Here is an 11801-nt window from a genome sequence, read left to right on the forward strand (position 1 = left end):
TTCATTATTTTACATGTAAAAATCCAATTTCTCAGCATTTGTTGAAATCACTATTGTCTATTACCTAGGCACCCTTGCTAAAAATTAATTACTACAAATGTATGGGTTTATGTCTAACTCTCAGCTTTACTGCACCAATCTCCATGTCTACTCTTTTGACACAACATAGTCTTGATTATTATAGCTTTGTAAAATGTTCTAAAATCAGGAACTGTGAGTCCTACAATGATGATCTTTTCAAGATTATATTGATTACTCTGGGTTCTTTGCATTTCTATATGAATTTACAGAACAGCTTGTCAATTTTTGCAAAAGTCAGTTGGGATTTTGATACGGATTGTGCTAAATTGGGGAATATAATATTTAAACAACCATCTTATTCCTAAGTACTTTATTATTTTTGGTACTACTGTAGATCAAATTTTAATTTCCTTTTTGATTGTTCATTGCAGGGTACAGAAATAGAACTTACTTTTACACACTGTCTTGTGTTCTGCAACCTTACTGAACTAATTTACTAGTTCTAAATGTGGTGGGGGGTATGGCTTAGGACATGAATGCCTTTAATTTTTTTCTCTTGCCTACCTGCCCTGGTTAGGACCTCCAGAACAGTGTCAGATTTAAGTGGGGAGAACTGGCATTGCTATCTTGTTGCTGACTTCAGGGAAAGGCTTCCAACATAGATATGACATGAGTGTGGTTTTCCCAAGAGGTCATTTATCAGGTTAAGGAAGTTCCCTTCTATTGCTAGTTTGCCAAGTGTTCTCATCATGAAAAGGGTTGAACTCTGTCAACTGCTTTTCCTGCATCTGTGCTTTTTGTCCTTTCTTTCTATCCATATGGAGTATTTGTTGACTGCTACAAGTGAACCACTGTCACTTACACTCCCATATCTTGCTAGAGTCCATTTGCTAAAATCTTACTGAGGATTTGAGCATCCATAGTCATTCAAAAGGAAAAACAACCCTGAAAAAGAACAAAGTTGCAGGGTTCACATTTCCTGATTTCCAAACTTCTTATAAAGCTACAATAATCAAGACTGTGTCCTGGCAAGAGTAGACATGGAGATGAATGCAAGAGAACTGAGTCTGGACATAAGCCCACACATCTGTAGCAAAATGAAGACTACTGGTCTGTGGCTCTCCAGTGATACTGGTCTGCTTCTGCTATGGAGGTAATACTGGCCTCACAGATGAGTCAGGAAGTATGACTCCTTTTCTTCGTGTGTTTAACAGGATTTACCAGTGAACCATCTGGTCCTGGGCTTTTCTCTATAGGAAGCTTCAAGAATATTTTTATTTGTTATAGGGCTATTCGGTCACCATTTTAAAACCTATAAATTTATGGTTTTATGTAGTTCAATTTAAAATGCTTTTCCTCCTATACATGTTGTTTGTGTACTTTGTTCAACACTCCACAGAGAGGGGAGAGCTTAGATCTTTCTTATAAATTGGAATCAGCTCTCTACAATTTACATTTGGTAGATTTTTTTTGAAAGTCCGTTATTTGCTTCTAAATTCTGAACCTATTTTGCCTGGCTATGTCAAATATTTAAATTTTTATTTATCAGATCTACCCAGTTCTTCCTTGGTCAATCTGTGACATGACCACCTCTAAGATCAACCTGCCAAGCTGATTAGCTGATGTTAAATCACATTTCTGTCAGGATATCTTTCCCTGTCAGGCATTCACAAGAGTAATCCTTCCTGTTTTCATACGTGTACCAAGTCTGGCAAACACCCTGAGCTGAGACTTGCAAGAAACATCTGTGCTTGCATCCCACCCGGTGGCAACCCTCCCACACTGCGTCATTTGCTTTAGGACGCTTCCTCAAACCTTCTTCAATATTTGCTGTAGGTCTTCTGACAGCAGTTGCTGACAAAAACACGCATCTCGGTTTGCATCATAATGTGTCGGGCCACCTTCTACCAGTACAGGAAGTATCTTCCCAGCGCACAAGGCTTTTTATCTCCAATAACTGAGTTTCGAAGTGTTTACCAGGAAGTTGATCACACCTTTTGAAGCACTGGACTATGTCCTGGAGAGTCACAAAGGGATGTGTCCTGCAAGTCACAGTGGCTCTGTGCTGTCACAAGCTGACCACCTCAAACACAGCACACACCTTGAGGGAGAATCATCAGGAACAGAAACAGCTCAAACCCTGTTCTAAATGGGCTTCTTGAAAAATGACATGTTTCTGGCGAGGCACAGTGGTGCACACCTGTGATTCCAGCAGCTCGGGAGACTGAGGCAGGAGGATAGAGAGTTCAAAGTCAGCCTCAGCAAAAGAGAGGCACTAAGCAACTCAGTGAGACCCCCATCTCTAAATAAAATATAAAATGGGGCTGGGGCTGAGACTGGGGATGGGGTTCAGTGGTTGAGAGCCCTGAGTGAGGAAAAAAAAAAAAAAAAGACTTGTTTCTGGTCAATTTCCAGAGGACCATGATAATTCAGCTGAGGAAGCAAGGGGAGAGGAGCACTGTCCACCACCACGCTCCCTCCCCTCGTGGGCTCATGTCATGACTCCATCCTCAACCCACTGGTCACTTACAGAACACTTTTTATGCCACGGGTCCACTGTAGAAAGGGCAGTGCGTGGGCACCAACACACGCCTCCAGTGCTGAGTCAGGGCGTGCACACATGCAGCATGGCCGCGGCAGGACAAGCAGGCAGCAGAACAGCACCCGAGACGTTCAGAGGCCACCAGACCCAGCTCGGCACCTCCCACAGCAAGGCTTACTCTTGCTGTGTAGGTGAGATGTTTGGCACAGCCTGTAGCTCTGAGATCCCATCCCTGGTTCTGGGTCAACAGGGCCCTGTTCTTCTGGGCTCCCCCTTACTACGATTAAGAGATACCGAGTCAAGCACAAGTAACAGGCATCCTCACCACTGCTACACAGAACATGGTACTTCCCACTGACGCCAGTCTCTGTCAGTACGGCCTTTCCTAAAGGCTGCTTCAGTGACATTGCTGCTGGCCAAGTTTTATCCAGGACAAATGGAAGGTATTGTGAATGGGCACCACATGCTCTAACTGCCACTGATAGGGCACTGCAGTGATTAAGCTATGGGTGCCTCTCATGTGCCCGGTTACCCTGCTGACCTTTCCTAACGTTGCGCTGACTTCTGAGTCAATTCTTACTGCTTTGGCAGAACTGCCAAAACAATATTTAACACTTCATTTGTTGATTGAAAATTATCTCTGTCCTCCAAAAGAGCTTCTATTCCCAGTGCCCAGAAACAAAGAGGCAAAAGAGCAAACTGGACGGCAGTGCTGGCTGAGGAGGAGACAGGACAAGACGGGGAGTGGGGCTGCCAATGTCAGCAATGTGACCAGAGATGCTCACTGAACAGGGGCATGAAGACAGGAGGAAAAAGCCTGAGGGTCATCTGAGGGAAGAGCAGGCCAGCATATGCAGCAGCAACAGAGAGGCCACTGTGGCTAAGTGCCCGACAGCAATGGAGGAAGCACCATCATGAGGGGACTGCAAGAACCCTCACCTCTACCCAAGCCAGGTGGAAGCCACCAGGGCAGAAGAACCACATGGCCCATGGACTGGTGTCAGGGCCAGGAAGGGATCAGTGGGTAAGGGCAGAGCAGGTCACCAGCCAGGAGACCACTTCAACACCTTCCCCCATAGAGATGAAGGTGTACCCAGGTACTGTGGCAGCAGGAGAGAAGGCAGAAGGCAGTTGGATCCTGTAGATGTTCTCAAGTAGAGGAAAGAGGATGTGCAGGTGGGTGGGGTGTGAGCTGTGAGAACAGAGGGGTCAAGGCCAAGTCTAAGATTCTGGCCAAGGAGCCACCCTTTACAGAGGAAGGTAGGTGGGGTTGGTCTGTGGAGACAGTTAACGTGAAGTTCAGCTTTAACTAGACCACGCGCCTTAGAGATCCAAGTGAAGAGCTAGGTCTTCCAGGCTTAGAAGCAGGGCTCTGGGGCTGGGAGCACCACTGCAGGTGGGCAGTGTACAGAAGGCCCTTTCCGCCAACAAGACCCATGAGATCACCAAGACAGCAAGGACCAATGCCAAAGACTGAGCCCAGGGCATGCCAATATTTAGGGAGGCTGAGGGTGAACGTGAGCCTGTGAAAACCAGGCAAGGGTGGCATCTGGAAGCCAAACAGGAACATGCTTCAAGGAGGAGGAGTGTTTGGTGGCTATGGCACTTCAGAGGTCAAGGCAACCCCAAGACACCACTGTGGGCTTGAGCAGCACCACAGAGTCACTGGTGACCTCAGCCACAGCACTGCCATAGACAATGGGACAAAAGCAGAGATGAGGGAACACCAAAGACCAGAAGCACGGCAAGCGTGGAGGGTGAGTATGGCTCTTGGTTAATGGAGACGGTGGTGTGTGTGCGGCTCTGGACTGTGGTGTCTGTGGGCATGACAAACGGAGCCTGGTCTGGAGCAGGGTGCACACCACACATCCCCAACCATGGGGGCGAGACAGTGCGCACAGGTGAACCAAGCCACAAGCAGAGCGTGCAGACGCAGGCCAAGTACTAGCGGCTGAAGGGAAAAGGGGGGATCCCCAGAATGGTCCTTGGATGGAGGGGCTGCTGGGCAACCAGGGCTCCCTCAGCAGTGGCACAGCCTCTGGGGTCAGTGCAGGCGCCATATGGAGCACTGACCCTAGCGGTAATTCTGTTGGTAAGATCAGTGGACAGCGGGCAGGGGCTGAAGCTGCATGGAAAAGGGGCTAGAGGATGGTAGAAAAGAAAGCACAAAGGGCTGACCACACCCAGGTGACCCTGCATGCTATGAAGAGTACTCTGGAATGCAGCAAGCGGACAAAAGTAAGGCTTAAAAGTGTTAAGGAATCTTCCAAACAGAGAGTGGAGAAATTGACTTAGCCAATAGCTGTTTACCGTGACTCCATGTGAAGCACAGAGCCCCTGCCCTCGCTGGTCTTTATTCTAAAGGAGATGTCTGACAAAAAAAAGAAAAAATGGGTAGGCAATTCTTAAGACACCAAAACAGGGTCAGGGACAGAGATCAAATAGAACCACAAAATCCCAATTTTATTTAGAGTAGCAACAAGCCCACAAACATGCTATAGATTTTTTTTTTCCAGGTTCCTTTAAAGTTGGAAATGGTCATCCTATGCTCTGGCTAATGGGCTTAAATATAAATAAATGCTCAGGACTTCTGGGAAGGTCTCCAGCAGGCAGTGGGTCCAAACGGGTAGCACAGTTTTTCCCTCACAATTCCTTGCTAGAGGTGAAGGCTGGAGCCCCTCCAGCCACTGTGGACTAGGGATCAAGATCATCTCGAGGACAAACACGAGAAACGGAGTAATCAAAAACAGTCCCAGGGCAGGGGTTAGGAGTGAACTCAGTGGTAGGGTCCTTGCCTAAAAACACGGGCCACAGAACAAGTGGCAGGATGACAGTGTCCTCAACTGAGATGGAAAGGCTGGAACACTAAGGGCCAGGTCTGGGGTTCCAAGGCCTAGGTCTGGCGTTCTGTCTTGCACATGGCATCTCTCATGACCTCTCAGACATCCAAGACATCCATCAGGGTCTAGATACACGAGATGGGAGTTCAGGGAGAGGCCTGGCTGGAGGCAGGTGCATGAGACAGAACCTTGAAGCTGTCTTTAAAGCCACATGACCAATGACCTCTCAAGAGTTATCAGGAACATAAAAGAGTGAAAAGTCAGAAAAAAGGTCAAAGGATACATGGAGGGAGAGTCAGGGGTTAGCTGGGGATGGTCACCAAAGGTAACATCCGCATCCTGCATCCTCAACACCTGAACCACACAGCCCAGACAGATGAGGGGCAGGCAGCTGGCTACCTGCACACTGATCCCAGCAAACAAGGATGCTAGGCAAGGAGGGATGCAGCACACGAGAGTGTCCTGAGGACTGACAGCAGGTGGTCATCAGCTGTCATGATGGGGCGTGGGTAAGTGAGGGGAGAGGAGGCTTAAGAGAGACAAGGAAAGAGTCGTGGGAAGGGCAGGAAGGAGACTGGACCAGAGACAAAGGCAGGTGCTTAGCGGCACCAGAGCTTCAGGCAGGAATTTAAGCCAGGCCCTCAATGCAGGCCAAGTGTTTTTCCTCATTCAGTCACATGAGAATGAATAGTTACTAGTTCTCAAAACAGTGGACAATTCTTTTTTTCAGGCTCTCAAACTACTGGCCCTGCAACAGCCAGGAGCCTCTGCTGGCAGGGGCTGAGCTTCACAGCATTAGGTCAGCACCTAGGTATCCACGCTACGGTTCTGCAGATGGCCACCTTTACCACTGCACGTTCCTGCCCCACTCTTCCTTCTGGTGCCACTTTGCCTCCTGGGCGTGCTTCCCATTCACTGACCTCTGCACCACAGGCTCAGGAGCTCCCAGTCACATCACCCCAAGGGACGGGCTATTTTATGGAGCAAGCCCTGCCAAAACTTCAGCACAGTCACATGGCTTCATGGCCCCAAATACAACTTCCCTGACCACCAGCTCAAGTGGCGCATCCACAGGGGAGTTACCCTTGCTGCCCTCAGTCCACCCTGCCTTTGAGTGTCTTCACAGCACCTACACCTGTGACTTGCGCTCACTTTCTCAATGCCCTCTGTATGCTGGCTGCAAGGGAGGGGGACCCTGCTCATCTCCTCCCAACACTCCAGCGTCCGTAGTGCCTGACCAGAGAGGTTAACAAAGGGCCACTACAGGAGTAGAGGTGGAGGTACATGGGCATCAGTGCCCACAGCTGAGCTGTACCCAGCTCTGAGGCCACCAGTTGTGCCCTGCTTGAGCCTCTTGGCTGCCGTGGGCCTCGTTTTAGTCCTAAAGTGCCCCATTCATCATAGAGAACTAGGTATCCGAAAGTCTTTCTTTTCCTAACTTGAACTCTGCTTAAAATAATACTTAAAAAACAAAACCAAATACAACCTGGTAGCTAGTGGGGAATCCAAGCCTGCATTCTCCTCGTAGCACCTATCCCACCAGAAAGGCACAGGCAGAAAGAAGGGTTCGTCAGCCCAGAGGAAGAAAACACAGAAGATGCCAACAGAACATCTTCTGTGGTCTGCTTTGTCCCATGTCCAACGGACGGACAGTGTGAAAGACAAGGAGAATAAAGGTGGGAGGACACAAATGGTGGGCCCAGCTCCCAGGAGGAAGGGATCTCAGCTGTGCCCCGACACAGAAAGTTCTGGGAGGCAGAAGGGCAGAATGAGGCTGTTTCAGACAAGAGCGGGTGTTGCTCTGCAGGACTGGCAGGGACCAGGCCTGGAAAAGGAAGGGAATGAGGTACTGCACACCTTGTAAAGGATGAGAGAGGAGTCTTCAGCATAACACAGCCCTGCGGGAAGAAGCAGGTGCTACTGCACACACCAAGCAGGGTCTAGGGCACAACACATCTGAGACCAAACCTAAAGCAAGGTCCCATTCCTAAGTCAAATACTTTGCAGTCACCAGTGCTTCTCACACTTAGGAACACAAAACCCTCCCAAATCTAGCCAAGAACAGAAGTTATGATCTGAGGGGCTCTTTCTGTCAAATACAACCCAGGCTGTGACACTGCAAGGCAGTACCTGGTCAACACGACTGTCAAAGGACAGACAGAAAATGTAACATTCCTGTGAAGAATTCAGACACACAGGAGACAGTGGAGGAACAATGACCCTGATTCTCAGACTGGTATCTCTGAGGAGGGGACAACATTACTAAGCAGGTTGAGCTGGGAACTCACTGCTGGGCTCCAGGAGAGGACAGAGCTGGGCTCAAGAAAGACGTGGGGAGACTTGGGGCAGAGTGAGATTCCAGAGCCAGGTCTCCCAGTGACGAGTGCCAGGCCCCTGCCCCTGGGCCCTGCAGACTGCTACCTGATCTGGGTGGTGACAGAGAAGGTTGAGAGAATATAATTTTACTTTGACTATCTGAAAGAAAAAAATAAATATTAATAGAATAATCTCTGTGCAGCAGAGCAAAAACTTTTCAAGCAAGGACTTCCAGTTCAAGATGATGAACTATGCATCCCAGTGTCTCCTTGAGGCCATCACCTACAACCTGACACCAGACACCCTCTGAAAGCAGAAGGTCCCAGTCACAGTTAGAACATGGGGTGCATCCCAACCCACACCCCATGCCTTTGAAGAACACAGAACAAGTCCCCTAATGCAAGGCACAGTCCAGAGGTGCTCACAGTGTGACTCTGCCCCCAGGGGATACCTGGCAATGTCAAGAGGCACTGTGGGGGATCCTCCTGGCATCTAGCAGGCAGAGGCTAAGGCTTCTGTTAAATACCCTACCAGGCAGGGCTGTGTGGGGCTATGGAAAGGCCTATGTTGGTCCACCCACTGTGGTGGACATGGAAGCTCAGCACAGTACCTGCCCAGGGCCAGGACATGCTGGCAACAGCACCTCACCAGAATGAAGAAAAACAGTACCTGCCAGGTACCCAGGAGCCCACCACCAGCCCTGAGGTTGAAGAGGTGGACATCTCGAGTCCACAACTCAAATTCGCCTGAGGTCCCAACCCTGCATTTCTAAGGACTTACTTGGCAAGAAAGCAGTTAAAGCAGCTAAATCTCACCAGAAGATCCAGTCCAGTATTTGCCAGTTCCCATCACCTGCAGGAGAAGGCACCCTTGACTAGAAAGGCACACCCCTATCCACGGCTGCTGGCACACAGCCCTCAGCTCTCACTGCCTTCCGACTCTGGGTTGTGCTCCCACCCTGCTGCACCTGCATGTGGACCCTTCCCACAACTGCCAACAGTGCGACTCTGGAGTCATCAGCGTTCTACTTAATTATTAATTCCTTACTAACAAACACTCCTACATCAAGGACTCCTAGTTCCCAATTAAACTCTTTTCATCATTTACCAAGAATTACTCCTGAAAACTTCCTAAGGAAAAAAATTAACAGCGACATACAGTCAACAAAACTGAGAAAGCAGTGTATGGATGGCCTCTAAAGGACCTGGCAGGGCAAGATTACTACTTTCCAGGGGAAGTAGCACCTCTACGTGCAAAAATCCTGCTTTAGTATCATTATTAAAAAATAAGAGATGAAAGTTTTCTTTAAACATTGCAAGTTCACCTGAAACAATATCACCGTCTTTCTGTACCTGCATGAGTATCTACATGACCATTTTTCAGAGGCTACACAACAGCTTTAGAATGCAAAGTATGTGAGCAGTCACCAGAAAAGAGGGCTTGAGGAACCTTTCCTGACCATCCATTTCCTTTCCTACTGCAACAATGAGTAATGGAAAGGCTTTCCTGCCTGGTGGTTCCCACATTCACCAAGAAAAACAAAAGCAAGGTACTACCACAGTTCTGGTCTGCCAACAGGGTTGCTGGGGCTGCCTAGGGCTAAAGATCAGTGGTTAAAGGTCCCCTGTGAAGGTGCCACACAGCAGATCACACTGAGTGGCATGGTTTTCATCTCTCAACAAATGGAAATCCACCAGTGGCACCAAGAAGAGTATAAAAACCCACCACCCAGGTCCTGGCAAAGAGACTCGGTGATGCCAGCAACAGTGCCCTCACTTCCTCGGTCAAACAAATTCTGAAATACAAAACTGCCGTGCAACATGGCTGCTCACCTGCTAACGTGGAACAGAGCTCTGCTTTCCTGCAAGGATAACTACACAGGGCAGCCAGACATCAACAACCACAATGCCAACAGGTGCCTTCCAGAGAGCCAGGGGACACGGGTGCTACCGGGCTTGCAAGGGATAAGGGCGCACCCACCGAGCCCGGCATCCAGGGCTCCCCTATGCACGGGGGGCAGGGCGCTATGGCGCAGGCCAGCTCCGCGCCGGTGCTCTCCATCCCCGCCTAGCCCGACGTGGGGCCCCTCAGTCACACCACCTGTCACCACTGACACGGACAGTATCGCCGGCTGCTCTGGGCGGAGAGAAGCCACCAGGCCCCAGGAACGGAGCGCAGGTCCAGAGCTCTGCAGGCTCTCGCAGGAACGTCCGACCTTGGCGCCTGAAGGGCCTCCCTCCGGGCACAGTCCGTCAGGCGCCACCAAAGCCCGGGTCTGAGGAGCTCGGTCCGGCCTCGCCCCCCACGGAGCGCAGTCGGCGCCGCGCCCACCCAAGGTCACTCCCCCGGCGGGCGAGGCCCGAGCGGCGGCCAGGCCCGGCCCTGGCCCCGGCCCCATTAGCACGGAGGCAGCCGCCACGCCCCGCCAGGCTTCCGGGCAGACGCCGCGCGAGGCCGCGGCCTGCCCCGCCACGCCGGCCCCGACCCACCGGCGCGCTCGGACCTGGGCCGCCCCCGGCCCCGCCGGCCCCGCCGGCCCCGCCCGGCGCCCGGCCCTCGCCAGCCTCGGGACCCGGCCCGGCCCGGCCCCGCCGCCCCCCGCGGTCCCCGCCCCCGGTCCCGCCGCGCCGGGCCCGCGCCCCGCAGCCCCCCGAGATCCCGGCGGGAGGCGCGGTGGCGGGCCGGGCGGCGCAGCAGCACGCACCTTGAGGGTCGGGTACTCCTGCACCTTCAGGGTCATGGACAGCTGGGCCGCCGACTCCTGCACCGCCATCTTGGGCCGGCCGAGCGGAGGAGGCGGGCGCGAGGCACGCCGGGTAGTGACGGGCGCGGGGCGGGGCCGGCTGCGTGTCCGCACCAATCACGTCGCCCGGCCCCCGGGCTGCGGGGAAAGGCGCAAGCCAATCACCATCGGCCTTCTCCAGCCTCAGCCAATCGGCGAGATGGGCAACTTCCTCCTTGAATTCCCCGCGGGGCCGGGGCCACAGACTCGGTGGCCCTGGCTGGCCGGCTCAGCGGTTCTCAAGCCCTGGCCGGGCGCGTCCGCGGGGGCGCGTGAGGCCGGGTGGTCACCGCGCTTGCCACTTGCATCTCGTGGCCGTCATTCCTCCCGCTGGTCACTCACTCCCCCTGCTGTCAAGCCCGGGGCACACACTTGTGCTGGTGGTCCTCGCAGCGCAGCCCAAACGCTCGGCCTGCCTGCTCTCAGGGTACTCCTTTCCTGTGGCCGGGTTTCACCGATTAACCGCTGCGGGAGTCGGGATACGGAGCACGGTTTCCAAACGGAAGAGGAAAGGTCGGATATTCAAAACCAGCTCGCAGACCACAAGTCCCCGGAGCAGGAGAGCCCGGGAGCGCTGGGCCTGCCTCCAGGGCACGTGCGGTCCCCCATCTCACGCTCAGGCTTTCGCGTTTCTCCAGTCTTTCTCACCCTCTTTTTAATGAAGTTTCATCCGTTAGGAAATGATGTCCATAGTAAGAGATCTCTTGCGTTTCACAAAACTCATTTGCTTGTAACACCCAGGCGAGGTGTACCGGGAAGGAACACCTGTGTGGGAAGAGGTGCAGGAGTTCCGGCCAGCAGGATGTTTTCCATTTTATCCCGGGGGTGGAGGCCGAGGAGAGCTTTTGTCACCAAGCACGCGGCCCGACTCCAGTCACAGGGGGCTTTTGGGTACTGGAGGCATAGCTTACAGTAAAGCACGCACATCTTGACTATGCACCTCAATGAATTTTGCCCAGGAATGAGGCCCCAACTACAGGCATGCCAGTCAAGACTAGGACGGTCCCTAAAGCTCTCTGCCCCTTCCTAGTTGGTGCCCCGTCCCCCGCAGGGTACCCGGCATTCTGACCTGCCCCCCTGAGTTTTCTTAGACTTCACGCTGGTAGAACTGCACTCTCCAGGTTTGTGTTGCCACTATGTCTAGTTCTCTCTAGTGGTCATGGCCATGCTCAGCAGTGTGGCAGTATTTGATGGCCAATGTCCCTTGGAGACTGCTTCCATTACTCTAGGAATTCAAGACAAACCCAAAGAAAAGGACACACAATTTCATTTCCATGGCAGAGCAATCATGCCCTGGCAC

The 11801-nt window shown here is 52.0% G+C and overlaps 1 protein-coding gene across 2 annotated transcripts in view; it reads right to left on the reverse strand.

Annotated features, from left to right (window-relative positions):
- Maea (macrophage erythroblast attacher, E3 ubiquitin ligase) overlaps positions 1-10527 on the reverse strand; it is a 37301-nt gene extending 26774 nt beyond the window's left edge. For both annotated transcript variants that reach the window (XM_047567188.1, XM_047567186.1), the window contains exon 1: positions 10424-10527. In XM_047567188.1, the coding sequence (XP_047423144.1) occupies positions 10424-10492 (69 nt within the window). In that variant the 5' untranslated portion in view covers positions 10493-10527. The remainder of the gene's footprint in view (positions 1-10423) is intronic.
- Positions 10528-11801: the final 1274 nt, after the last annotated feature.

The sequence above is a fragment of the Sciurus carolinensis genome, chromosome 10 (genome assembly GCF_902686445.1).
Source record: "Sciurus carolinensis chromosome 10, mSciCar1.2, whole genome shotgun sequence".
Classification (NCBI taxonomy): Eukaryota; Metazoa; Chordata; class Mammalia; order Rodentia; family Sciuridae; genus Sciurus; species Sciurus carolinensis.